Consider the following 26935-nt stretch of genomic DNA (forward strand, 5'->3'; position numbering starts at 1 on the left):
TCCTTGTGCATTGACTTGTTTTACGGCATCGATGTGCTATAATTTATTATATAGGAGTAATGTTATTGTACTCGTCGTGAAAATGAGGTATTATTACGGCCTCCCGGGACTTCACTAAAGTTGAGCGAAATTTTTTGATAAAGAAAATGTGACGTCCGAAGACGGGATTTGTTAGTTTCTTTGGAGCCTATTGAGAAGTACACAAATAGGTTTTTGAAGGGTCGCGCCGTTAAAATGTTGGATGAGCTCAACATTCTGGCCACTAGGTGGCCTTTTTTGTTTACTTCGTCGTGTGCATAGATTTTGATTCGTCTGTGTTCTTGCTATACTTTTTCGTGTCTGGGAAAATCGAAACAAATAATTAGAATGAATTGGAATGTGTTGTGAATTTGAATAAAAGTGATGGGATTGAAAGAATGAGTGGCGAGGATCACATGGATAAACCGACTGCCATATTTCGTTTGCAAACCAGGTTGGTTCAAAGTTTTCAGTTTCCTATTCATAGCCATTACTGTTTACATAGTTTGTGGTTTACTTATTTTGGCGAAGTTCCAAAATAGTGCATAATGTTTCAATGTCTGCTCTTGTTTACCAAGAAAAATTGGGCATTTTTCATTGGTACATTGAAATCATCAAAAAGGACATTTAGAAGGAACCAGTAGTTAGCGATAAGTAATAGTATTCTTTATTGTAAAAGCCATTCCCTTTCACTGACATTAGTCTGTGACAGTAAGAAAGATTTACATAATGAAAATAATTGGTGGTTGAAAATCTTTCTTTAGTAAATGGTGGCCCTGAAAAGGGCCGATTGGTAACTCAAAAGGGAATAGGTCGCTTAAGCACGTTCACCACGAATACGGCGAGCGAGCTGGATGTCTTTTGGCATGATGGTGACTCGCTTGGCGTGGATGGCGCACAAGTTGGTGTCTTCGAAAAGACCCACCAAGTAAGCCTCGCTGGCCTCCTGCAGGGCCATGACGGCCGAGCTCTGGAAACGCAAGTCGGTCTTGAAATCCTGGGCGATTTCTCTGACCAAGCGCTGGAATGGCAACTTGCGGATCAGAAGCTCGGTCGACTTTTGGTAGCGACGGATCTCACGAAGGGCGACGGTGCCGGGACGATAACGATGGGGTTTCTTGACTCCTCCAGTGGCCGGCGCACTCTTGCGAGCTGCTTTGGTGGCCAACTGTTTGCGGGGCGCCTTGCCCCCGGTGGATTTACGAGCGGTCTGCTTGGTACGGGCCATGTCGAACGACTGAAAGTTGAGATAAGGATATAGTAGAGGGATGTTGGATTTATATAGGGGTGCAGGGAGACGTTGAGGAATGTATGGGATCTCTTTTCACCAATTGGTTGTTGGGAAAAAGGGAGGGAAGTTGAGGAATACAAAGCTTAGGCTTTGTTGACCTGAGTTGGGGTGGCTGTTAAGCTCAACCAATGCGGATGGATTTCCCACCGGATCGATTGGTATATAAAGGGGCCCTTGTGAAAACATTCGACATTCAGTTTGTTCTTGTACTCGTTCTGAAACTCATTTAAGAAATGACTGGTCGCGGCAAAGGAGGAAAAGGACTCGGCAAGGGAGGCGCCAAACGTCATCGCAAAGTTTTGCGTGACAACATCCAGGGAATCACCAAGCCGGCCATCCGTCGTCTTGCCCGTCGTGGTGGTGTCAAGCGAATCTCTGGTCTCATCTACGAGGAGACCCGCGGTGTGTTGAAGGTGTTCCTTGAGAACGTGATTCGTGACGCCGTCACCTACACTGAACACGCCAAGAGGAAGACGGTGACGGCCATGGACGTCGTCTACGCACTGAAACGCCAGGGCCGCACTCTGTACGGTTTCGGCGGTTAAATTTGATTTTACTATTCAAACTCTGATCTTTCAATCCAATCGGCCCTTTTCAGGGCCACCATTTACTTAAAGAAAAAGATTTCTCAACCACTTAAACTATATTCTTATTGACTTTATACAAGCTAGAAGAAGAAAATCCTTAAATTTTGAATTCATTAATATTCTAGAGTACAGGTGATATAGCAGACTTTGAAGCATGTGTTTATTTATATTGTGATACTTAAACTGTTTAGCCAAATAACCAATCGAAAAATGCTGTTTCCTTCGGTTTTCTTAGATTTTTACAGTATTTTCATTTTTATTTTTGACTTTCCGTCAAAAACAAATGTTTTATGGTAGGAGTATGTAAAAGAAGTTGCTACAACCCTTCTCTGAATCAAATGAATAGTGATAACAACGCATTGAACCGGATCTGCCAAACTTAAAATTCAGCAGTAGAGAAAGAAATTAAGCAGTGTCGAATCACTGGAGAAATATAGAGAAAAGCTCTAGATCACAGTATTTCATAACGTTCCGTTGCACTAATCAACAAATTGGGTTGAGTTCGGGCATTAGTGGGTTGAGCTCGATTAGAGAATAAATGTCGAAAAACGGTTAATGTTTATCATTTCTTGAAAATTTGGTGGCCCTGAAAAGGGCCGTTTGGTTTGTGGAGACCAAGAGGACAAATCTACTTGGTGCTGGTGTACTTGGTCACTGCCTTGGTGCCTTCAGACACGGCGTGCTTGGCCAACTCACCGGGCAAGAGCAGACGGACGGCCGTCTGGATTTCCCGGCTAGTGATGGTCGAACGCTTGTTGTAGTGGGCAAGACGGGACGACTCTCCAGCGATACGCTCGAAAATGTCGTTGACGAAGCTGTTCATGATGGTCATGGCTTTGGAGGAGATGCCAGTGTCGGGGTGGACCTGCTTCAACACTTTGTAGATGTAAATGGCGTAGCTCTCCTTCCTCTTGCGCTTCTTCTTCTTGTCGCCCTTGGCGATGTTCTTCTGGGCCTTGCCAGCCTTCTTCGCAGCTTTTCCGCTAACCTTGGGGGGCATTCTGAGACTTGGAGTAAATCTGAGATTACTAGGCAAATACCAGTGACGGTTGTTAGACTGTCGAGGGTATTTATTTCATATCTTGTTCACCCTCTTTACCTGACAGAAGCAAATTCTTCCGACCCGAGGACCAATCGGGTAGCCCCAGTTGGACAGATGTTCCATGTTCAGCGCAGAAGGAGGAGGAGCTTCTGGTAGTAAACACAATCTTCCTTGTGTTGTACGAAATAATGGCGGGAATATGTTTTGCAGCTGCCCTTCCGATTGGTTTAAAATGATCTCACTGTGTTCACCATCAATCCGATCAGTATATAACCCTCAACATCTTTCTCAAACTTTATCATTTCGTTCCTTGATTATAGGAACCGCGTTCACTTACTCAACATCTAAACATGTCTGGTCGTGGCAAAGGAGGCAAAGTCAAGGGAAAGTCAAAGACCCGTTCCAGCAGGGCCGGACTTCAATTCCCCGTCGGTCGTATCCATCGAATGCTCCGCAAAGGATCGTACGCAGAGCGCGTCGGTGCCGGTGCCCCCGTCTACTTGGCTGCCGTCATGGAGTACTTGGCCGCTGAGGTCCTCGAGTTGGCTGGTAACGCCGCCCGTGACAACAAGAAGACCCGCATCATCCCTCGTCACTTGCAATTGGCCATCCGCAACGACGAAGAGTTGAACAAACTTCTCTCCGGTGTCACCATCGCTCAGGGTGGTGTTTTGCCCAACATCCAGGCCGTTCTCTTGCCCAAGAAAACCGACAAGCCCGCCAAGGCTTAAACTTCTCCCGTCTTTTAATAAACGGCCCTTTTCAGGGCCACCAACTTAATTTAGAAAACAGGAATTTGCTAAGGGCTATTTTTCGAACTTAGTTTATTACACACTTTATTTTAATCTAGCTGTGGAAATGATAACGTGCATGTTGTCTGATTCGCAAGGGGGTACGCTTGAATTGTGTTTGCTTCAACCTAATTCTTGGTATATGAAATGAATGGTATATGGCAGTACTCCTACAAACAAAAGTTGTTAATTAATTACTTCAATTTTTTAAACCATTTCTCTTTTGAACTTACCACTGCCCTATAACTTTCTCCTGATGTCACGAAATGGGACAATAAGTTATGTGGCGAGGATCTACGTTGATTTTGTACACTTTATTAGCGAGTTATTGAACGTCACATGCCTTATTTTAATAAATGAACACCAATCACAAACAGCTCTTTGAGGTTTGCCGTCATTTAAGTTCGTCCCCATTTAAAAATTTAAAAAGTAATTAGGTGAATAAACTCCGTTTGGTATCGTTTGATGTCGCTAAAATCGCATTGTCTTGTTATCATGTCGAAAGTTCGTGCTGCTTTCTTTTTCCCCTTTGTTTTTGGAATAAATTCAACACCATATTAAATTTAAGTGTTCTTAACTGATTCTAGTACCTGCCTAGTTTATACCAACATCTTTTTTCTATTTGAATTCTAGATTGTGAGCTTTCAACAATGTCAGGTTTTCTCACCATACTACAACTAATGACTGAACTGTTTTCCATCTATCTGATCAATCCTTCTGATCCTTCTACTGTGAAAATCATCTTTACTTATCAGATGTTTGAATGAGATACAGAAACAGGTAAACATAACAGACTTTTCCTAACTAAACACAGTTTCACTTGAACTATGTAGGACTTTGAATTAGGTGCCTTCAATAGTGTGGAGTTAAAAATTGCTGTTACACTGTGCTGTATTTCTTGATCACTTGAAAGCAACTTGACACTAAAAGAGGTAAATATTTGTCGCTGTTTTCTTCCAAAAGCATTTAAAAGAACTTCATTATTTTGATGTGTATTTCAGAAATATGTGGTGGCTACACAAATAGCATCCACATATTCTTCTTTATTAATCCGCAGCCCTAATGGGATATGTGAGCAGGAGAGCATCTCCCTGGAGTTACCTTAGCCCTGTAATGGTAAGGTTTTACTAGATCACACAATAGTAGTTCTAGCTTTTTGAAAAGTGATACTTTATTTGCTTTGCCAATTCCAATTGTTGTCGGCTTCTAGAATTTTCTCCATCTCTTCTTTGTGCCTTAGTTACTCTCATTTCTTTTTTTGTTTGTTTTGCCCTTGGTTTTTCAAACGCGCTTCTACAGTTGCAGATTAACCGGAAATCTCCTCCCCATTACAAGGGTAAAAGAAACATCGACATCGAAATGATGCAATTAAAAATATTTTTTACATTAAGTTCCCGAAATTATGCCCAAATTTGACCGTTTTTTCCTTCGAGTAACTAATAAACTAGATTTGCTTAAAAATGTTGTAGCCTATGTGTGAAAATCACAACCTCCAAATCTCAGAGAAATTTAATATTGTTGTTGATCAAACTTTGTTTTCTCTGCGCGTAGAAAAAGTTAGCAGTGACTTAACCGTCCACAAATCCACTCCATTTCTAAAAACCTTGGAATTTGATTTTTAATGAATAGATCAGATTGCGTAGCATTTAATTGATTCCCGCACTACTAGAAACTTTTGAAAAGTCGTAGTAGACACGTTAAAGTGTTGCAGCTCCCACAATCGAATAATCCAACGAAGATCGCCATAAGGCCTTGCCACCTTGATATATTTTACCACCATTCGTTTTCCCTGTGCATTTGAATTTTTGCCAAGGTGATTTAAAAACTGTGCCATTCCCCGCTGACTACGAAGTGAATGCTTTCGGCGAAATAAAAGTTTTGACACTGATGTTACTTATTGTTGACTGATTGTAACTTAATGTTGTTTGTTTTTTGTTTTCAAGGATCAAGGACTGACGCCGATTATCACCTTCAGATCTGCAGATTGAAGCTGTTTGTGGTTTGTGGTGCGTTGCTTGATTCTTGGTGACGACGGGATGATCGTAATTTGGTGAGTAGATGAGGCGTAAGTCTTGAGCTCTTTTGTTTTGAGACCTCTGTTGCTTTTTATATCAATCGTGTGTCGACGAGTAAGAGCGCGAACGTTAGTTTTTAACTTTCTCCTTTACTATTTCTTATTTTTAATGCTAGATTGCTATAACATGGTCTTTGGTCATTTCCCTGTCAGTTTCAGTTACTTTATACATCTCTAAATACTTTATTGGCAATTACTATAAAGACATTTGGGGTGATAACTGATGATAGTTACAGTTCCAGCGACAAAGCTCACTTGTTAAATTTTCGATTAATATCCATTTGATTTACTTCCGGTTTTTAAATTAGTTAAAAGTTCTGTAAATATTCATTTGACGCTCAAAAGAACCTGGTTTTCGTGATCCTCGTCCAATTTGGGGTTGATTTATTCACGTATTAGTAAAAAATATCGGAAAATCGTTTAATTTGTATTTCGTTTAAAATCACACCTAATCGACCGCAAATCTCATGGAGATCACGAATATTTGGTTTAATTTGACGACAGCTCAATGGTTAAAGCGCTTTCGCTTTCTTCCGGGTTTTTTCCGGAAATTTTTCTTAAAACTAGCAAGTGAGCTTTGTTCTGTTTACAGCAGTTCTCAATATTGCAAGCGTGCAACTAGCCAACTAACTTAAGATTCAAAATTCATTACTAGATGTCGCCAGTATCGCCCTGTTGTTCTGACATCGTGAAACCAGGCGAAAAGGGCGAAAGAAATTATAGCTAATTTATACTTATATTCCTGTGATTTCAATTACCAAATCTAACTTCGTATCATATGTAGGTTTATCTTGACCTAATTTCCTTATTTTTATACTTACCACCTTATTTTTCCAAATTCTAGATGCAAACTGTCAGTCATTCCAACAAGTTGACTTAGCGCGCTCAGTCGATTCCATCCATTTGGCCCATCATGCTGTCAAAAGCCTAAAACTCATGTTTAAAGTACACATATATTGGAATTCAAATGTGCCGAGATAAGGTATATATGTTCCAACTGATGCAGTTTTTATTTATTATTTTTCAATTACCATTGTAGAGTTCAACCTACGCTTGAAGGTCGCGGGGAACATAACGTGTAAAACTGTCAATGCGGTGGTGTAGAGGTTGGGTGAGAATTGGACGAGTTGAATCATTATCAAGCAGGTAAAATAGCCGCAAGGCTCAGCCATTTTTTATTCATTTTGATATTGGTTTTTGTAGACCCATCCCCAGCAACGTCAACCTAAAGAAGGAAAGGCCAGTTTGCATTTCCTTCACGCTCGAAGGTCACGGAGATCTTAACGTAAAACGTGTCATGTGACGGGGGAGAGGTTGGGTGAGCACGACACGTGTTGCATCATTATCAAGCAGGTGTAATAGCCGTAAGGCTTAAGATAAGGGTCAGGGTAAGAAAAAAATGTATAAAAGGAGAGAGAAAAGGCATTTGAAATCAGTTGAGTGAGAATATCTGACACGGCAACAACTGCTGTGCACTTTTTGTCACCAACTGCATTCTTCATCGTACCGGTTCACAACCAAATGGTAAATATTCTATTTTTACATGGAGTTATGTATCACTTTATTATTTATTTCTGTTCGGTCAGTTATTATTGAAAATTAATGTTAAAATTATTAATGTCTAGTAACTATGGCGTCGTGCAGCTGTTGGTTGTCCTTAATGGTTGGGTCGACTACTGGTGTACCGATGTCTCGTGGGTATGGTGGATACCCAACTGCAACGTCACCGCCTTACCAGACAACGTACGCAACAACCGGATACTACACCACCAAAGCCAAGGAGTATTACACCACAACTTATGATGTCCCGAACATCTACACCGTAGGCTTAATACATTCTGCCTTGAGTTACAGCACCGGAGCACCACCAAGGGAGCGGAGTACTACACCACCAAGGGAGCGGAGTACTACACCACCAAGTTTGCTGCCCCATTTCTTATACCGAGGCTCTAAGTACTACTCCGTTCCCAGCCACTACATCGAGGCTCCAGTTTATTACACCACCACGTGGTCAAATACTACACTGAAGCGCCCAAGTACTACTCTACCCCGAATTACTTCATAGCGACTGCTCCTTCGTACTACGTTGGACCGAAACACTACACTGAGGCTACAGTTTTCTACACTACACCTAGCTACACCTAGCTACACCTAGCTACACCTAGCTAATACACCAAGGCCCCCAAGTAATACATCGACGAGGCCGCATGTTGCACTACAACCCACGCTGCCCTCAGCTACCATACCGAGGCTCCGCTCCCAAACCGACGCTTCCAAGTACTACACAACCATGGCACCCGAGCTACTACTTAGGCTGCTCCGAGCTGCGAAGTATTCCACTGCCCCGAGTTACTACACCACCAAGGCACCTGATGTTATCATAACCTTCGCTTCTCCAGTTTACTACAGGGAGGCTCTTAAATACCAGAGCCGAAATTTCTGATTTATTTATTTGTGTTTGTCGGTTGTTGTGATTTGTCGGTCATATCTTAATAGTTACTATAGTAACTGGGAATAGTTGTTGATCTTAAATGAGAAAATACATTTTTTAATGGTAAACATCTTCTATGACATCTCTTAACACCTTAAAGCCTTTTGACATTGAAACTTTTTCATGTATTGGAGTCGTTTGTACTGCTCCAATCCGCTTTGCATTCGGACATATTCTGGTGCTTGGACGAACTTCATATTCAGGGTAAGTTATGAAAAAGACGTACTGGTTAGTGTTAACTCTAAATTTTTGAATACAATAATAGCTCTATTTTTAACTTAGGTTGGTGTAACAAAGGAATTGCAAATAGTGATTGGTTCTTCAAAGCAGTTAGTCTCGAAATGATCAGTCACTTGTCAAAACTTATGTATAATTGTAAAAGTTTAAAGTTGTAAGAAATATATTGAATCAACTGCTAAACATGATCTTGTTACAAGTGTCAATACACAGCAAAAGGAATCTTAAAAGGAATTGCTTTATTGTCCCACCTCCACCCACAATTCCCCCACATTTTACAGTCACATAATACATGCATACACTTAAGTTAACCCGTTGGCTGCCACGCCATACAACCCGTAGGTTGCTCTCTACTATTCTACGCGCCACGTCTGAAGGATCCATGACCAGAAGTGGGACTTGCCATTGCTGACAAGTCCGGGCTGACACGGTGACAGGAGAAGATGGAATGCACGCCTCTAGAATCCATCACCGTATCGAAAAGGGGGAAGTCCCTATGGTGCACTGCCTAACGGGGCCTTTCGGCGAATCTGGGGCTGGTGCGACTGTCCGACCCCGCGGCATGTAAACCACGAGACCGAACAGCGCGGCCCGTGCTAAGGAGCTAGGGGAGAACAAAGGCGTGGCAGCCAACGGGTTAACTAACACAAACGAAATAATACCAACAATACGATGATCCACGTTGATGACGAGTCTTCTCGGTGTCGGTCGCGATTGTCCATTTCCATTGCCAGAAGTATTTTGTTGGCGCATTCTAAATCAGATAAAAGAATTGGATTAGAGTACTACAATCAGGTTTTTTAGCTCAAAGATTTAAAGATGCAATTTTATAAACGTAAAATCAAGTTTGCAATTTTGAGAACTGTAAACAGAACAAAAAAATGTTTAAAGAGATAACTAAGTGCAAAGTAACTGGAACTGACTGTTTTGACAGCTGCAAAAAAGCCGTCTATCGTTAGAAAAAAGAGACGTCCAAGTAAAACTTCGTTTGCGCAGAAGAAGGAACTGATTTTGGTAACTATTTATACACAGACAGAGTTTAACGCAACTAGACTATTAGTAGATAATCTACGAAAATAAGTCAATTGTTGGGTACCTGGGCATAATTACGTGGTGAGTGACTGCAGGTGTGTAACAGCGGGCGGAAGCGATCACTGAAGTGGTCCAGAAACTCGCCAGTGAAGTAAAACAAATTGTGTTTAGAAGCAGTGAAGTTAGATGAGCGTGCGTCGCGAAGATAAGGATGGAGAAGAACGTTGGTGGAAGTCCCTCTTCCGTCATGGACAAAGGTCAGCGTTGGCTCAAGAATCTCCGTGCCAGGACCACACGATTCCATAAAGAAACTGCGTGCTCTGTAAAAAAAAAAAAAATGTTTTACATTAATGAAAATATAAAAATGAATAAAGCAATAAAAGCATATCAAATCTTTACCTTTTCTAAGAAGCACACTGAAATGTTTATGATGAAAAAACCGTAAAAATGGAATTCACAGCAACCAACAGCATTACTTCACATGTTGAGATAAATTTCCTGATGCTAAAGAAAGTGTCATGAAGTATTGCAGTAGTGATAGGTGGTATTGATGCTTACCTTTATCAAATGGGTGATGAATTTAATAAGGCATTTGACTTTCATAAAGGAGATCTGGTACATACATGGCAGGTCACTTCACACTCTTCATGTCTCTGAAACTCTAAGTGGGAATGGGACAAGGAAATTATCTTCGTTATTTACAAATTTACCTAGAGAAATAAAACACTACCTATCTCTTAGTTTGCTGCTTTCGCTTTGAGTTTCTAGAGTTGCCTTCTAAACAGAAGTAAAATCAGCCATAACAATAAACATGCTGTTGCAGGGTACGCCACCAAAATAGGCGAGATTCAGAAAAGATCCTATGGTTCATGAGCAAGAATACCCATGTTATATAAAAATCTGTAATGGTCTGGAAGCAGTAATGGGTAAATACCTTATCTCGGCACATTTTTATTCCAATATATGTGTACTTCAAACATGAGTTTTAGGCTTTTGACAGCATGATGGGCCTAATGGATGGAAATCGACTGAGCGCGCTAAGTCAACTTGTTGGAATAACTGACAGTTTGCATCTAGAATTTGAAGAAATAAGTTGGTACAGTATAAAAATAAGGAAATTAGGTCAAGGTAAACCTACATATGATATGAAGTTGAAATCACAGGAATATAAGTATAAATTAGCTATAATTTATTTCGCCCTTTTCGCCTGGTTTTTTCACGATGTCAGAACAACATGGGCGATACTGGCGACATCTAGTAATGAATTTTGAATCTTAAGTTAGTTGCACGCTTGCAATACGTAGAACTGTAAACGGAACAAAGCTCACTTGCTAGTTTAAGAAAAATTTCCGGAAAAAACCGGAAATAAGCGAAAGCGCTTTAACCATTGAGCTGTCGTCAAATTAAACAAATGTTCGTGATCTCCATGAGATTTGCGGTCGATTAGGTGTGATTTTAAACGAAATACAAATTAAACGATTTTCCGATATTTTTTACTGATACGTGAATAAATCAACCCCACATTGGACGAGGATCACGAAAACCTGGTTCTTTAGAGCGTCAAATTAATATTTACAGAACTTTTAACTAATTTAAAACCGGAAGTAAATAAAATGAATATAAATCGAAAATTTAACAAGTGAGCTTTGTCGCTGGAACTGTAAATATAAGTTATCACCCCAAATTACTTTATAGTAATTGCCAATAAAGTATTTAGAAATGTATAAAGTAACTGAAACTGACAGGGAAATGACCAAAGACCATGTTATAGCAATCTAGCATTAAAAATAAGAAATAGTAAAGGAGAAAGTTAAAAACTAACGTTCGCGCTCTTACTCGTCGACACACGATTGATATAAAAAGCAACAGAGGTCTCAAAACAAAAGAGCTCAAGACTTACGCCTCATCTACTCACCAAATTACGATCATCCCGTCGTCACCAAGAATCAAGCAACGCACCACAAACCACAAACAGCTTCAATCTGCAGATCTGAAGGTGATAATCGGCGTCAGTCCTTGATCCTTGAAAACAAAAAACAAACAACATTAAGTTACAATCAGTCAACAATAAGTAACATCAGTGTCAAAACTTTTATTTCGCCGAAAGCATTCACTTCGTAGTCAGCGGGGAATGGCACAGTTTTTAAATCACCTTGGCAAAAATTCAAATGCACAGGGAAAACGAATGGTGGTAAAATATATCAAGGTGGCAAGGCCTTATGGCGATCTTCGTTGGATTATTCGATTGTGGGAGCTGCAACACTTTAACGTGTCTACTACGACTTTTCAAAAGTTTCTAGTAGTGCGGGAATCAATTAAATGCTACGCAATCTGATCTATTCATTAAAAATCAAATTCCAAGGTTTTTAGAAATGGAGTGGATTTGTGGACGGTTAAGTCACTGCTAACTTTTTCTACGCGCAGAGAAAACAAAGTTTGATCAACAACAATATTAAATTTCTCTGAGATTTGGAGGTTGTGATTTTCACACATAGGCTACAACATTTTTAAGCAAATCTAGTTTATTAGTTACTCGAAGGAAAAAACGGTCAAATTTGGGCATAATTTCGGGAACTTAATGTAAAAAATATTTTTAATTGCATCATTTCGATGTCGATGTTTCTTTTACCCTTGTAATGGGGAGGAGATTTCCGGTTAATCTGCAACTGTAGAAGCGCGTTTGAAAAACCAAGGGCAAAACAAACAAAAAAAGAAATGAGAGTAACTAAGGCACAAAGAAGAGATGGAGAAAATTCTAGAAGCCGACAACAATTGGAATTGGCAAAGCAAATAAAGTATCACTTTTCAAAAAGCTAGAACTACTATTGTGTGATCTAGTAAAACCTTACCATTACAGGGCTAAGGTAACTCCAGGGAGATGCTCTCCTGCTCACATATCCCATTAGGGCTGCGGATTAATAAAGAAGAATATGTGGATGCTATTTGTGTAGCCACCACATATTTCTGAAATACACATCAAAATAATGAAGTTCTTTTAAATGCTTTTGGAAGAAAACAGCGACAAATATTTACCTCTTTTAGTGTCAAGTTGCTTTCAAGTGATCAAGAAATACAGCACAGTGTAACAGCAATTTTTAACTCCACACTATTGAAGGCACCTAATTCAAAGTCCTACATAGTTCAAGTGAAACTGTGTTTAGTTAGGAAAAGTCTGTTATGTTTACCTGTTTCTGTATCTCATTCAAACATCTGATAAGTAAAGATGATTTTCACAGTAGAAGGATCAGAAGGATTGATCAGATAGATGGAAAACAGTTCAGTCATTAGTTGTAGTATGGTGAGAAAACCTGACATTGTTGAAAGCTCACAATCTAGAATTCAAATAGAAAAAAGATGTTGGTATAAACTAGGCAGGTACTAGAATCAGTTAAGAACACTTAAATTTAATATGGTGTTGAATTTATTCCAAAAACAAAGGGGAAAAAGAAAGCAGCACGAACTTTCGACATGATAACAAGACAATGCGATTTTAGCGACATCAAACGATACCAAACGGAGTTTATTCACCTAATTACTTTTTAAATTTTTAAATGGGGACGAACTTAAATGACGGCAAACCTCAAAGAGCTGTTTGTGATTGGTGTTCATTTATTAAAATAAGGCATGTGACGTTCAATAACTCGCTAATAAAGTGTACAAAATCAACGTAGATCCTCGCCACATAACTTATTGTCCCATTTCGTGACATCAGGAGAAAGTTATAGGGCAGTGGTAAGTTCAAAAGAGAAATGGTTTAAAAAATTGAAGTAATTAATTAACAACTTTTGTTTGTAGGAGTACTGCCATATACCATTCATTTCATATACCAAGAATTAGGTTGAAGCAAACACAATTCAAGCGTACCCCCTTGCGAATCAGACAACATGCACGTTATCATTTCCACAGCTAGATTAAAATAAAGTGTGTAATAAACTAAGTTCGAAAAATAGCCCTTAGCAAATTCCTGTTTTCTAAATTAAGTTGGTGGCCCTGAAAAGGGCCGTTTATTAAAAGACGGGAGAAGTTTAAGCCTTGGCGGGCTTGTCGGTTTTCTTGGGCAAGAGAACGGCCTGGATGTTGGGCAAAACACCACCCTGAGCGATGGTGACACCGGAGAGAAGTTTGTTCAACTCTTCGTCGTTGCGGATGGCCAATTGCAAGTGACGAGGGATGATGCGGGTCTTCTTGTTGTCACGGGCGGCGTTACCAGCCAACTCGAGGACCTCAGCGGCCAAGTACTCCATGACGGCAGCCAAGTAGACGGGGGCACCGGCACCGACGCGCTCTGCGTACGATCCTTTGCGGAGCATTCGATGGATACGACCGACGGGGAATTGAAGTCCGGCCCTGCTGGAACGGGTCTTTGACTTTCCCTTGACTTTGCCTCCTTTGCCACGACCAGACATGTTTAGATGTTGAGTAAGTGAACGCGGTTCCTATAATCAAGGAACGAAATGATAAAGTTTGAGAAAGATGTTGAGGGTTATATACTGATCGGATTGATGGTGAACACAGTGAGATCATTTTAAACCAATCGGAAGGGCAGCTGCAAAACATATTCCCGCCATTATTTCGTACAACACAAGGAAGATTGTGTTTACTACCAGAAGCTCCTCCTCCTTCTGCGCTGAACATGGAACATCTGTCCAACTGGGGCTACCCGATTGGTCCTCGGGTCGGAAGAATTTGCTTCTGTCAGGTAAAGAGGGTGAACAAGATATGAAATAAATACCCTCGACAGTCTAACAACCGTCACTGGTATTTGCCTAGTAATCTCAGATTTACTCCAAGTCTCAGAATGCCCCCCAAGGTTAGCGGAAAAGCTGCGAAGAAGGCTGGCAAGGCCCAGAAGAACATCGCCAAGGGCGACAAGAAGAAGAAGCGCAAGAGGAAGGAGAGCTACGCCATTTACATCTACAAAGTGTTGAAGCAGGTCCACCCCGACACTGGCATCTCCTCCAAAGCCATGACCATCATGAACAGCTTCGTCAACGACATTTTCGAGCGTATCGCTGGAGAGTCGTCCCGTCTTGCCCACTACAACAAGCGTTCGACCATCACTAGCCGGGAAATCCAGACGGCCGTCCGTCTGCTCTTGCCCGGTGAGTTGGCCAAGCACGCCGTGTCTGAAGGCACCAAGGCAGTGACCAAGTACACCAGCACCAAGTAGATTTGTCCTCTTGGTCTCCACAAACCAAACGGCCCTTTTCAGGGCCACCAAATTTTCAAGAAATGATAAACATTAACCGTTTTTCGACATTTATTCTCTAATCGAGCTCAACCCACTAATGCCCGAACTCAACCCAATTTGTTGATTAGTGCAACGGAACGTTATGAAATACTGTGATCTAGAGCTTTTCTCTATATTTCTCCAGTGATTCGACACTGCTTAATTTCTTTCTCTACTGCTGAATTTTAAGTTTGGCAGATCCGGTTCAATGCGTTGTTATCACTATTCATTTGATTCAGAGAAGGGTTGTAGCAACTTCTTTTACATACTCCTACCATAAAACATTTGTTTTTGACGGAAAGTCAAAAATAAAAATGAAAATACTGTAAAAATCTAAGAAAACCGAAGGAAACAGCATTTTTCGATTGGTTATTTGGCTAAACAGTTTAAGTATCACAATATAAATAAACACATGCTTCAAAGTCTGCTATATCACCTGTACTCTAGAATATTAATGAATTCAAAATTTAAGGATTTTCTTCTTCTAGCTTGTATAAAGTCAATAAGAATATAGTTTAAGTGGTTGAGAAATCTTTTTCTTTAAGTAAATGGTGGCCCTGAAAAGGGCCGATTGGATTGAAAGATCAGAGTTTGAATAGTAAAATCAAATTTAACCGCCGAAACCGTACAGAGTGCGGCCCTGGCGTTTCAGTGCGTAGACGACGTCCATGGCCGTCACCGTCTTCCTCTTGGCGTGTTCAGTGTAGGTGACGGCGTCACGAATCACGTTCTCAAGGAACACCTTCAACACACCGCGGGTCTCCTCGTAGATGAGACCAGAGATTCGCTTGACACCACCACGACGGGCAAGACGACGGATGGCCGGCTTGGTGATTCCCTGGATGTTGTCACGCAAAACTTTGCGATGACGTTTGGCGCCTCCCTTGCCGAGTCCTTTTCCTCCTTTGCCGCGACCAGTCATTTCTTAAATGAGTTTCAGAACGAGTACAAGAACAAACTGAATGTCGAATGTTTTCACAAGGGCCCCTTTATATACCAATCGATCCGGTGGGAAATCCATCCGCATTGGTTGAGCTTAACAGCCACCCCAACTCAGGTCAACAAAGCCTAAGCTTTGTATTCCTCAACTTCCCTCCCTTTTTCCCAACAACCAATTGGTGAAAAGAGATCCCATACATTCCTCAACGTCTCCCTGCACCCCTATATAAATCCAACATCCCTCTACTATATCCTTATCTCAACTTTCAGTCGTTCGACATGGCCCGTACCAAGCAGACCGCTCGTAAATCCACCGGGGGCAAGGCGCCCCGCAAACAGTTGGCCACCAAAGCAGCTCGCAAGAGTGCGCCGGCCACTGGAGGAGTCAAGAAACCCCATCGTTATCGTCCCGGCACCGTCGCCCTTCGTGAGATCCGTCGCTACCAAAAGTCGACCGAGCTTCTGATCCGCAAGTTGCCATTCCAGCGCTTGGTCAGAGAAATCGCCCAGGATTTCAAGACCGACTTGCGTTTCCAGAGCTCGGCCGTCATGGCCCTGCAGGAGGCCAGCGAGGCTTACTTGGTGGGTCTTTTCGAAGACACCAACTTGTGCGCCATCCACGCCAAGCGAGTCACCATCATGCCAAAAGACATCCAGCTCGCTCGCCGTATTCGTGGTGAACGTGCTTAAGCGACCTATTCCCTTTTGAGTTACCAATCGGCCCTTTTCAGGGCCACCATTTACTAAAGAAAGATTTTCAACCACCAATTATTTTCATTATGTAAATCTTTCTTACTGTCACAGACTAATGTCAGTGAAAGGGAATGGCTTTTACAATAAAGAATACTATTACTTATCGCTAACTACTGGTTCCTTCTAAATGTCCTTTTTGATGATTTCAATGTACCAATGAAAAATGCCCAATTTTTCTTGGTAAACAAGAGCAGACATTGAAACATTATGCACTATTTTGGAACTTCGCCAAAATAAGTAAACCACAAACTATGTAAACAGTAATGGCTATGAATAGGAAACTGAAAACTTTGAACCAACCTGGTTTGCAAACGAAATATGGCAGTCGGTTTATCCATGTGATCCTCGCCACTCATTCTTTCAATCCCATCACTTTTATTCAAATTCACAACACATTCCAATTCATTCTAATTATTTGTTTCGATTTTCCCAGACACGAAAAAGTATAGCAAGAACACAGACGAATCAAAATCTATGCACACGACGAAGTAAACAAAAAAGGCCACCTAGTGGCCAGAATGTTGAGCTCATCCAACATTTTAACGGCGCGACCCTTCAAAAACCTATTTGTGTACTTCTCAATAGGCTCCAAAGAAACTAACAAATCCCGTCTTCGGACGTCACATTTTCTTTATCAAAAAATTTCGCTCAACTTTAGTGAAGTCCCGGGAGGCCGTAATAATACCTCATTTTCACGACGAGTACAATAACATTACTCCTATATAATAAATTATAGCACATCGATGCCGTAAAACAAGTCAATGCACAAGGAATCTGATTGATGAAATTTATTCTGGTTGACTAAAACCATCACCCAGAAAGTATAAGAAGATTAGCAGTTAAACCAACACCATCAATAAGAAGAGGAGCATAAGAAGAGTGGTTAAATTGGATACAATAATAACGCAAATGGTTCATTTTTGGGTATTTAATATGTAAATGAAATAGAGTTGTAAAAAGTGCAGAAAAAACTAGAGTTACTTGTCTAATTTGCAACACTTTTCCATGGGCAAGTCCAAGTCCGTTTCAAGGTCCAGATTGTCATATCGAACGAGTTTACGTGGTAGTCGGGTTGCTTCGATGAGAAATATCTCAGTCACGAACGTGAATCGGACGAGAGCCAACAATGTCGCCCAATTCGCGAGAGTTGAAAGTGGCAACCAATTTGCGCTCACCGTTGAATCGAGGAATGAACTTTTGGGCGAAACTGATCATCTCTCCCGGTTTCACGTCACTGGCGAACAGAATTACTTGAATTAAATGAATATTACATAAAAAAAAAAAATAAATCTCACCGGTATTTCACAGTTTGTGGGCGAACAAGACCGGGTCCTTCGAATGTGAACTCGCACTCTGTCAGAGTAACTGACACTGGGTTCATGAAGCTGAATGTAGCGAAGCAATCCTGACCCACCTGCGGGTTTCCTCGGATCTAAAGCAAATTTAAATATTTATCAGAAGAGCTGCGTAAGACCACAGTAACGCTCAAGAAAGCTACCTGGACATCCAACTTGGGTTTCTCCAGCTGGAAGTCATCTTCTTCGCTCCACGACTGCTTAGTCTCTTGCACAGAAGCCATGGCAAAGATCTTGATATGGCCATAGTCGACAATTTTGTCGCGATATTCGTCCCAGCTGATGCGGACTTGCAGAGTTTCTCCTGATGTTTGATTTGCAACGAGATCAGTCGGGAAAATTTCATAATCAAAGTAGGCAGAAACAAAAATACTTACGGCCTCCAGGTTGAAGAACAAACTGACGATCGCTGCGACCAAGACGACGCGCAGTAACTCCGGTGTAATAAACGGAGTTTGCAGATAGGATCGTCGTGATGGTTCTCATTTCTTGTGAACGATTCTAAAATTGAAATCGAGCCAATAACATTTTTAAATCAAGGAAAGCGCGGGAATTTCTTGCGGTTTAAAATACCTGGACAAGAACTTGGAGATTGAAAGGCTGTCCCCAGGCAACTTTTTCTTGCTCGATCAAGTCAAAGTAAACATCTTCGTTGACTGGTCGGTTGTCAAACATAGGCTGAGTTCGTTCAACACTGCGAGATGCGTTCATGGCTGAGACGCGTTCCGCTGCAGAGCTACCGGAATCGGTAGGATGACGTGATTCATCATACCAGGGTTTGCGAGCGATATCGACTGAACTCAATCGACGCACAGATGTTCCAGGGTAGTGCATCATATCCCTATTGTTATCTCTATCCCTCATATTCATATCTCTCCTTTCCAGATAGGGTGACGACATTCCCTGATCTTTTCAATCCCAATGAGATACAAATGTTAATAGTGGCTAAATCGATTTGACATTGTTCTAGAGCCTTACTGAAGTGATAGTTGAAATCGCCTTGCTTCTGATAGCGGGACATGCCATCAGGGTTCTTGTAAAGACTCGTGATATCTTCTGCGTCGGCGTCGCTGACGTCATCGTCGGCTCCCGGTCGCTTGGTTAAGATCATGCGGCCGACCCTGAAAATTTTGAATGGAATGAGCTCCAACTATTGACACGCAAATAGCTAAAAAAAAATTTTAAATGTTACTGGTAGTTGTTGACGTGAATTTTCCTGTATCCCCAGTGTGAAGTCTCGTCTTCCTGGAAGTGACTCACTTCAGCGTTGACCTCAGCAAACAGCTGCAATTTTCAGTTTGTCATCAATCGTCACTTTTAAAGATAATAATTTCTTCTTTTAAAATCTTACATATGGGGTGTCGAAAGCGAATCCAACTTCACCACGACGAACCGACTCGACGGAAGAGGGTCCACGACGGAAAGCTTCAACGGCCAACGGTCCACGGCTCTTTTGATCTAGTAAATGATTAAATGTGATTTAAACATATCATAATTTTAATTCAATAACTTGGGTAACAAACCTCCCGTGTTCTTCTGCCAGAAATGAGGAGGGGGAGTGGGATCAATAGCCTGCCATCCATTGCAATTGGCTTGGAGATCAGGTCTTGACATCCAAACTTCAGTCCTTCTCGGTCAATCATAGAATTAAAACGAAGATGAAGCATCTAAAGAATAAAATAATGTTACCAAGCGTGGAAGTTCCAAACGGCATCCTGATTGTCGCCATCTGGGCCACCTTTCATCTCATCGCCAAAGATGTCAAAGTACTTGTCGACGGACAGGGTGTGGTTGGTATCACGTGCGGAAACGAAATTGGTCACGGGACGAGATGGAATACCCAAAGCACGGAAGACTGTCAACATTTTATAGAGGGGATTTTTACAGAAATATGAAACTCGGTCATAGATTTAATTACTGGAAGTGGCCACGGCGGCAAACACCCAGCATTGTCCGTATTTGACTGGCTTGGATCCGTTGCGCAAATAGTGCTCAAAGATTTTGTTGCTTCCAGTCCACACCCACGGGCAAACACCATCTTCGAACGAGCCTTCCCATTTGCCTTCCAACAATCCAAAGCCTTCGTTGGCGTTAATCTATTAGTTCAAATGAAAAATTGTTAAGAAAGAAATTGTTAAGAAATCGTTCACCAGCCTATGAATAATGAAATGTCATTTGATTACGATGGAAGCAATGGCGCGGACGACTTGGACAGGGTTGCCTCTCTCGGTCGGGTTGAGACCAGACTGTTCAAGCAAAAGTTGGGCAGCTGGCAGAGCAACGTCGGAGAACTGACCGTAAACCCAACGGCGTCCTTTCGGGCGGTGGTGAGTGCCTACAAAGACCTTGCCAGTCTCGTTCATGAGATACTCCCTGCGAAGCTCCTCGTTGTCCAAGTAAACTGGGTCGTCTGTTACATGTTATGGAGTAAAATAATCAAAATTTTGATTAAGCGATTTTCACACAAAACGGTATCTAAACGAACAACGCACCTCGGCAGAAGGGGTTGAACAAGATGTAAATGTCATCCTTGAAACGGAATTCGTCAACGCGCGCACCGGGCGTCGTTGTCGTCGTTTCAATATTCACTCGCCATAATCCGACGAGCGCGTTGGCGGGGATGTGAACCTACCAAAATCGAAAGACATTTAAATTTAAGGCACCGCCAAGAAATTCAGAATTACGATAGTTTTACTTGGAAAGTGATGTTGAAACCCTCTTGTTGATGGAGACGCATGTCCCACTTTTGCGGGGCCCGGCTGAATTCGCGCTGATTCATGCGGAAAGGCAAAACGACTTTGGTTCCCTTGGTCACTTGAGGATTGGGGCCTAAAAGTCATAATATTAGCGTTGAATTCTACTACTATTCATTTCGTGACTGTCTGTTTACCAAAAGTAAACGATGCCCGCAAGATGTCACGGCGTGGATCAAAGTTACGATCCTTCATGCGGATAGCCATGAAGAAAGGCTGGCCACGACGGAGAACGGTAGTCGACGGTGAAGAAGATGAACGGTAGTCCATCGACAACATTGGTGATGACATTGGTGACATCGAAGACATGGAAGCCATGTTTGTCACGGACCTGGACATAGCCATGGATGATGGAGATCCAATGTCCTGTTATCAAAGTTTACAGTCGACAATTAGCGTACGAAATTAGCCAAAAGTCTCATCATTTGTTACGCGGCCGTTGTCAAAAACCATCTCGTAGCGATCAGTGCGATGTTCTCGGGCGTTGTCTCGTGAGAAAAGCTCAACAGATTCGATCTTCAGGTTATCTGAGGGCACTAGATAGTTTTTCAAATTTAAAATTTGCTGTAGAACGAATGAAACGGAGAAATGTATTACTTCCATCGGTGCGAATCTCTTCGACAGCTCGTTCAGCGCGACGACGTCTGTCCAAATCTTCGGCGTAGTGCGAGACCAATGAGGCGCGGTAAGCGGCGTTGCTGCCACCGGGACTGACTCCGGCGTTGTTACCCATTCCATCGCGATCGTTGTTACGGCGAACGAAGCTCGACGAATGGGCCAAGTTGTTCAAACCGGAATTGCTCATTGAACGATGCAACATAACTATGGATATTTTTTTTTAAACAGCATGACAACATTATGGAAAATTTAGTATTTTGGAATGTGCTGCTATTTACCTGGTGATCCTTGTTGAGTCATGTTCGAACGACGCAACATGCCTAAGTCAGATTTAAAAGAATTTCAATCAACATCGCATTGGAGTAAAGGGGGATTTATTTTCAAATTTATTATACCTGGAGATCCGGGTTGATTCAATGATGAAGAACTCATTGCGCCTAAAAAATGAAATGCATAAAAAAATTACAGCAACGAAATAAATATTTTAAAAATACTTATTTTGAGCATAAAACATATTGCAACGTAGCGGGTAAACCCCAATAAAACCATTTAGATAAATAAGATACTAAAAAGTAAAATGAATAAATAACGAACAATGAACGAAAAAAACAAAAAATAAAAAATTGTAAAACACTTAATTAGATTTCCTAAAAATTAGCAGTGAAATAACTTACCAAGATCAAATTGGTTTCTTTGGTCAAAATCAGAGAGGACGCAGCAAGACAGACCGGAGCCCGTGGTTTAACAAGCGTGTCTACCTTTTTGGGGAAGACAGGTCTACAGCACAAATGTCTCAACTCAAAAAGAGACGGATATGCTGAATTGGGTATTTAACTCGACGTTCCACCGATCCAACGACGTGTTGACGCAGCTAATGCAAAACCAACACGAATTCATTCGGCGTCTTCCTTCGCTATTTATCCCCATCACATGCATCGTTGAGTTTGTGGTTCCAGACATCCAAGTTACAGAAACGGAACTGGAACAAAAGCAGATGGGGTTACTTTATAGTCACAACTATAAACTTATGTATACTCACAGTCGCGGGGATTCAATTTCGTGCGTCTTTCTTGGTCACAGTCTACGCTTTTTTCTTGCCATCCTCACCAAACGTTGAAATCATGCTCGACTGTGCCGAACAAAAATTTTTGTCATTTCTAAGTATGTTCTTAACTACTAGTACGTGCAGATTTTTTGCATTCAATTTCAGATATTACAGAAACATTCGTTGTAAATTTGTTTTGAAGCAATGAAAACCGTCAAACCAGTATTAATAGGATGTTTGTAGATTTTAACATAACTACAATCAATTAAAAGAGGAAATGGCTTACGGGGTGACGAGTTTGTAGAGCTAGAATCCGGGCTGGAAGTGTCGACAGATCGTGGAACATTCATCGCGATCGTACTCGATTGCTGAGGAACATTCCCGTTATTCGAGGAAGCCATCAAACTTAACAGCTTTTGTGAGGCTTGAACTACAAGTTACACGAATTTAAATTTTTAGCACAATTCCAGCCAAAAACAATGGAGATGAAAAAATATTTACGGAAAGAACTGTGCTGGGTAATATCCGGAAGATCCAACCAAGTAGGAGATACACTTGGGATGACAGCGGCCACATAGTTGGGCAACTCCAGACAACACTTCAGCACATAAAACAAATGTCCTGCAATTAAAATACATTGAAATATTTGTGAAGGTGAAGAAAGATATAAGACATATCATACGTGTGTTCCATTCATACGAAGAGAGTCTTATCGTCAGAATATCTGAACTGGGGTGTTCCACGTGAAACATTACGTCCATATTTTGCGCTATACCTAAAAGATGGCGGTTGAAGCGATCTGAAGGGATTTGAACCATTAACTGCATCGGCAGCAGTCCCTATGAAACGTGAAGAAAACATTTTATTTGGGGTAAATGGCAAGATCAAGAAGCAGATCAACTTACATTTAACATAGAACTGGCCATGTAAACTTGATCCATAGACCCACGAATCCAAACGCAATATTTTTTTCGGCAGATCCTTTAGAACAGAAACATTCGCACAACGAATTCCGGTACCTGTGGCTGTGACGATTTTGTCGATGTAGTCCCGAACAATCCATACGTGATCGAACGATGTTTCCACTTTCATCACCACCGAATCCTGCATACAGAGAACAATACATAGATTTTAACGTACGTGAATAAAGTGTATTACCACAGACGTATGAGTTACACGTCCAAAATACGTGACAGCGTCTTTGAGAAGTTGAAGACGATCTTGTTGCCCACGGATATTGACCTGGCAACTAACGCCATCAATCTTCGGATAGAAACGCATCAAGACACCAAATGTCTTGGAAAAATTATCACTTAACGAAGATTCGCCGATGGAATTTACTCGTTCAATGTTGCAATCGACGATAAACTCTACCGGAATATCCGCCTTTTGGGCGAGAAAACAACAAAAATTTATGTATGTAGTGAACACAAAGAAATAGAAAAAAACAAGAACTAACGAGCGATATAATGGCTTACCCGAATACGTTGACGAGCATTTTCGAGATTAGCAATCGGACCACGAATGATGACGCTGTTCCTTTTGAATTCACCGGCAATGCGATTGCAATCAGGGAAATGTATGCGCGTTCCGGTGTCCATCACACGGTTGATATTCTTCCCAGCTCTGCCAATCAGGTGCGAATGGAATATGTAGCTCACTTCCATGGACAATGTGGCCGATGGAATCTAAATCAAGGGAAAATGCAATCAAACATTTATATGAATCCATAAATTAAAGAGACTAACTAATGAATGATTTACCTGAGATTGGAGAGAAAAAGCTGAGAAGGACTTGCTGAGAGGCTGCATGGTGTTCACTGCTCGATTTTTACACATTAAATATTAGGCTTGATCTATGATACAATAAACAACTTATGAGTGATAAATTATAATAAGGGCAAGGAATTAGATTTAATTTAATTTCGCGCGTGGGTGAAAAAATTACAAAATAAATAAAATTATTTATTACAAGGAATTTTAATTCGTATATCTTGTAATAAAAAAATTAACATGGACTACTATTGGCCTACGATAAGGAAACATAGAATCCAACTCTCTAACTCATAAATCGTAAAAGATTGTGGAAAACGTAATCGAATAATCATTGATCAGGTCAATAAATTCTTAAGTATTTCTTAAGAATTAGTGATTCATTTTTATTTTAAAATCACGCATATTACACACCACAGCAGAAATAACTGCATTTTAAAACACAAATAATCGAAAATAATAAATAATACATTATTTAGATAATTTTACTTTTCTGCAATAAGCTGGGGTTGTCAGATATTAATTAAAGTGTTTTCTGGGAAATCTCCTCCAGAGAATTGGATTAACCTTCAACCTCTTATATGTATCGTCACCAATATAACCTGAGACTACCTGGAGACTACCCATTTTATTTCTTTTGGATTATAAATGCAATGTGAACACTGAACAGTCATCCTTATCTTACTAAGCGATAAAATCGAATCTATCCACGATCCACCCTTTTCACCTTATCCAATAGGCCACTTTTCATGTCGATTTGACAGCAATATAAGTCGTCTATACTTATTTTTCCAACCAGTCAGTAGGTGAGACTCTCGAGCCAAACGTTCCTCATTGCTTCTCTTGGTCTGTCCACGAGATCTGTCGAACCATTCATTAGGTTGTTTTACTCGATTAACACGCTGCTTTAATTTTGCAAAGATGCCTAAAGTGCAGAAAATAAAATCTCTTTTCAAATTGTGCAAAATCTTAATAAAGAAAAGTTTAGAAACTAAAATGCGCTAAAATGTGTTTGGCTGAAATATCAGCAAATGAGCGTAGCAGCGAAGCATCTATTGTCATTCCTTCGAAAAAGAGCTGCAATCAATTTCATCATTTACCTACACGGCGTATCATTATTGACACATTTTTCGTTAATCGCACCTTTTCTTATTTAGCCACAACACTCTTAGAAGCAATCATATTACCTATAAATGATAAGCATAGAAACCCAATGGAGACGAGAGTCCTTGAAATAACTTATCACTCCACATCTTCAAAATTTGCGATTTGCTAATTTCTCGGACGCCTACTTAAGTTTCTTTCCCAATTTTACAAAACTACGAGTATTGAACCTTCAGTATACCGCAGCGGGAGATAGCCGTTTAAAAAGCATCGGAATTTATGGTAACGAATAAAGGTAATTATCTACCAAAGCAGTATTTATTATTATTTGTAAAGTGTGGTTGTTATTTTTTTTTTTAATAGATCATTAAATGTTGAGTTTTGCTCTCATGTGACAGACACTGGAATTAACTGGTTGTGTCTTGGTGTTGATTCGGAATTAATATTTAGGACTATTACTCCGGGACATAAACAACCAGGTCTATGCAAGACCCTCAGACAACTGAATACTCTTCATACGAACATTACAAGGGAAGGAATTCAATTAGTTCTTAGACATATACCAACCCTCACTATCCTTGATAGTCATCACACCTTTGATGTCTTGATAGAATTGGCTAAGATGGCGATAGAGATAAAGCGTCTAGGCATTTTCAACGGTTTCTTTTCTCCTTCAATCTTGCACACGCCCTATAAGCCCTATAAATGTGGTAGTCTGCAACAGGCACTATCCTCGTGTCATTCAATTAGTCGTATCGTGATTTATGCAACAAAGGGGTTAACGAACAGAGATTTGTTAAGTTTAAAGCAAATTAAGATGCTTCGCGCACTCGAAATCTGGAGCTGTCCATGCGTAGGCCTATTACGTAACACAAAAATCACTTTTAGTGGCGGAGTGGCTCCACTTCTTAAAGTAACTGGAAGATCATTGGTGGTTTTAAACATTATGTGTTTAAATTTGGTACAAGTATCCACTATAGCCGAGTTTTGTTCTAATCTAAAATCCCTGACTATCAGTAATCATTGTGGCCGTGTAACGGAATTGCCTGCAAGCGAAAGAGACAATTTTCAAATCGAACGTAATAGAAATAAGCAATCTATTTTCAAGGAACTTAAATATTTCTTTAGCAGTTACGATGTTCCATCTAACGTTCTTCTTTTTCTTTTGTCTTCTCCTGCACTTGAAGACGCCCGCATTTATGACTGTGGCACCCTCACTAATGATGTGTTACAGAAAGCCGCAAAATTAAACAATTTTCTAAATCTTAGAAGTCTTGAATTAACACGCTGTAATGCCGTGTCAAAAGATGGTATAGATGTGTTAATGACTGACAGTAACTCTCTTAAATTGCTTGACTTGTTTTCTTGTGAAAATGTGACGGAGGAAAATGTTTTAGACTGGAACAAGCAAGGTTTCCAAAAAAACTGGAATTTAACAGTGCAGTTTAATTTGTGTGAGGATACTTGTATATATGATGTTCAATAATGCATGGATACCTTGCTTTAACCTGTTTTTCTAAAGTCTGGTGTCTTTACTGTACACAACCTAATAATTACATCAAACTTTCAAGCTTACAAGGAGTTCAAATATACATATCTAACCATGATAATGCTTAAACTTACATTTAACCAATTTAAACTGTCTATACTGAGTGTGAATTATGTTAGAACCCTGAAAAGAACATGCACACAGATTTCAATAAAAAAGTTATCTATTCAATGTAGGTTAAAGTTCAATTACCTTTTTTAACTTTATTGTAGGGAAACTGGAAACAGTGGGGACTGGGGACCTTGACACCACTT

The 26935-nt window shown here is 40.6% G+C and overlaps 10 protein-coding genes and 2 long non-coding RNA genes across 12 annotated transcripts in view; 5 read left to right on the forward strand and 7 right to left on the reverse strand.

Moving 5' to 3' along the window:
* Positions 1-1894, forward strand: part of LOC124337282 (histone H4-like) — a 116761-nt gene extending 114867 nt beyond the window's left edge. Inside the window, exon 2 of the mRNA XM_046791388.1 lies at positions 1592-1894. Coding sequence (XP_046647344.1) covers positions 1592-1854 — 263 coding nt within the window. The 3' untranslated portion in view covers positions 1855-1894. The remainder of the gene's footprint in view (positions 1-1591) is intronic.
* LOC124337239 (histone H2A) lies at positions 12-3994 on the forward strand. The gene is made up of 2 exons (XM_046791343.1): positions 12-472; positions 3259-3994. Exon 2 carries the CDS (start codon positions 3289-3291, stop codon positions 3667-3669), a length of 381 nt encoding a protein of 126 aa, XP_046647299.1. The 5' UTR covers positions 12-472; positions 3259-3288; the 3' UTR covers positions 3670-3994.
* LOC124337215 (histone H3) lies at positions 793-1261 on the reverse strand. The gene has a single exon (XM_046791317.1). It carries the CDS (start codon positions 1244-1246, stop codon positions 836-838), a length of 411 nt encoding a protein of 136 aa, XP_046647273.1. The 5' UTR covers positions 1247-1261; the 3' UTR covers positions 793-835.
* LOC124337274 (histone H2B.3) lies at positions 2525-2896 on the reverse strand. Its single transcript, XM_046791380.1, has one exon. It carries the CDS (start codon positions 2894-2896, stop codon positions 2525-2527), a length of 372 nt encoding a protein of 123 aa, XP_046647336.1.
* Positions 3995-7035: 3041 nt separating the features above from the next.
* LOC124337429 lies at positions 7036-8362 on the forward strand. The gene is made up of 3 exons (XR_006917356.1): positions 7036-7327; positions 7429-7585; positions 7658-8362. It is a non-coding gene; the product is annotated as an uncharacterized LOC124337429 (long non-coding RNA).
* A 1669-nt stretch (positions 8363-10031) lies between these two features.
* On the reverse strand, positions 10032-10713 carry LOC124337414. The gene is made up of 4 exons (XR_006917341.1): positions 10498-10713; positions 10294-10423; positions 10122-10224; positions 10032-10067 (listed from the first exon to the last, which is right to left on the reverse strand). It is a non-coding gene; the product is annotated as an uncharacterized LOC124337414 (long non-coding RNA).
* Positions 10714-13266: 2553 nt separating this feature from the next.
* Positions 13267-17122, reverse strand: LOC124337240 (histone H2A). Its single transcript, XM_046791345.1, has 2 exons — positions 16786-17122; positions 13267-13999 (listed from the first exon to the last, which is right to left on the reverse strand). Exon 2 carries the CDS (start codon positions 13967-13969, stop codon positions 13589-13591), a length of 381 nt encoding a protein of 126 aa, XP_046647301.1. The 5' UTR covers positions 13970-13999; positions 16786-17122; the 3' UTR covers positions 13267-13588.
* On the forward strand, positions 14080-14733 carry LOC124337270 (histone H2B.3). The gene has a single exon (XM_046791376.1). The coding sequence runs from the start codon at positions 14362-14364 to the stop codon at positions 14731-14733; it is 372 nt and encodes a 123-aa protein (XP_046647332.1). The 5' UTR covers positions 14080-14361.
* On the reverse strand, positions 15364-15915 carry LOC124337293 (histone H4). The gene has a single exon (XM_046791400.1). It carries the CDS (start codon positions 15713-15715, stop codon positions 15404-15406), a length of 312 nt encoding a protein of 103 aa, XP_046647356.1. The 5' UTR covers positions 15716-15915; the 3' UTR covers positions 15364-15403.
* Positions 15997-16465, forward strand: LOC124337214 (histone H3). Its single transcript, XM_046791316.1, has one exon. It carries the CDS (start codon positions 16012-16014, stop codon positions 16420-16422), a length of 411 nt encoding a protein of 136 aa, XP_046647272.1. The 5' UTR covers positions 15997-16011; the 3' UTR covers positions 16423-16465.
* Positions 17123-17258: 136 nt separating the features above from the next.
* LOC124336902 (hemocyte protein-glutamine gamma-glutamyltransferase-like) lies at positions 17259-22106 on the reverse strand. The gene is made up of 20 exons (XM_046790816.1): positions 21886-22106; positions 21607-21648; positions 21490-21531; positions 21191-21415; positions 21026-21129; positions 20731-20959; positions 20536-20669; positions 20333-20468; positions 20024-20250; positions 19759-19936; positions 19530-19695; positions 19364-19467; positions 19192-19298; positions 19033-19124; positions 18819-18961; positions 18414-18748; positions 18218-18341; positions 17984-18144; positions 17781-17917; positions 17259-17719 (listed from the first exon to the last, which is right to left on the reverse strand). The coding sequence occupies exons 2-20, from the start codon at positions 21641-21643 to the stop codon at positions 17578-17580; spliced, it is 2823 nt and encodes a 940-aa protein (XP_046646772.1). The 5' UTR covers positions 21644-21648; positions 21886-22106; the 3' UTR covers positions 17259-17577.
* Positions 22107-22949: 843 nt separating this feature from the next.
* Positions 22950-24067, reverse strand: LOC124337744. The gene is made up of 5 exons (XM_046791771.1): positions 24020-24067; positions 23735-23944; positions 23415-23642; positions 23162-23360; positions 22950-23095 (listed from the first exon to the last, which is right to left on the reverse strand). Exons 1-5 carry the CDS (start codon positions 24065-24067, stop codon positions 22950-22952), a joined length of 831 nt encoding a protein of 276 aa, XP_046647727.1.
* Positions 24068-26935: the final 2868 nt, after the last annotated feature.

Source organism: Daphnia pulicaria, chromosome 4, assembly GCF_021234035.1.
Source record: "Daphnia pulicaria isolate SC F1-1A chromosome 4, SC_F0-13Bv2, whole genome shotgun sequence".
Taxonomy (NCBI): Eukaryota; Metazoa; Arthropoda; class Branchiopoda; order Diplostraca; family Daphniidae; genus Daphnia; species Daphnia pulicaria.

What these genes read in the sequence shown, in the direction of transcription:
- LOC124337215 (XM_046791317.1), bottom strand. Translation starts at nt 1,246, where the DNA reads ATGGCCCGTACCAAGCAGACCGCTCGTAAATCCACCGGGGGCAAGGCG.
- LOC124337274 (XM_046791380.1), bottom strand. Translation starts at nt 2,896, where the DNA reads ATGCCCCCCAAGGTTAGCGGAAAAGCTGCGAAGAAGGCTGGCAAGGCC.
- LOC124337239 (XM_046791343.1), top strand. Translation starts at nt 3,289, where the DNA reads ATGTCTGGTCGTGGCAAAGGAGGCAAAGTCAAGGGAAAGTCAAAGACC.
- LOC124337240 (XM_046791345.1), bottom strand. Translation starts at nt 13,969, where the DNA reads ATGTCTGGTCGTGGCAAAGGAGGCAAAGTCAAGGGAAAGTCAAAGACC.
- LOC124337270 (XM_046791376.1), top strand. Translation starts at nt 14,362, where the DNA reads ATGCCCCCCAAGGTTAGCGGAAAAGCTGCGAAGAAGGCTGGCAAGGCC.
- LOC124337293 (XM_046791400.1), bottom strand. Translation starts at nt 15,715, where the DNA reads ATGACTGGTCGCGGCAAAGGAGGAAAAGGACTCGGCAAGGGAGGCGCC.
- LOC124337214 (XM_046791316.1), top strand. Translation starts at nt 16,012, where the DNA reads ATGGCCCGTACCAAGCAGACCGCTCGTAAATCCACCGGGGGCAAGGCG.
- LOC124336902 (XM_046790816.1), bottom strand. Translation starts at nt 21,643, where the DNA reads ATGAGTTCTTCATCATTGAATCAACCCGGATCTCCAG. An exon ending in ATTCACGTCAACAACTACCA is followed by an intron (nt 18,962 to 19,032) that starts GTAACATTTAAA and finishes CAAAATTTTCAG; the next exon opens with GGTCGGCCGCATGATCTTAA. An exon ending in CGATTTCAACTATCACTTCA is followed by an intron (nt 18,749 to 18,818) that starts GTAAGGCTCTAG and finishes GGGATTGAAAAG; the next exon opens with ATCAGGGAATGTCGTCACCC.
- LOC124337744 (XM_046791771.1), bottom strand. Translation starts at nt 24,067, where the DNA reads ATGCAGCCTCTCAGCAAGTCCTTCTCAGCTTTTTCTCTCCAATCTCAG. An exon ending in ATGCTCGTCAACGTATTCGG is followed by an intron (nt 23,643 to 23,734) that starts GTAAGCCATTAT and finishes CTCGCCCAAAAG; the next exon opens with GCGGATATTCCGGTAGAGTT. An exon ending in GTGTAACTCATACGTCTGTG is followed by an intron (nt 23,361 to 23,414) that starts GTAATACACTTT and finishes CTCTGTATGCAG; the next exon opens with GATTCGGTGGTGATGAAAGT.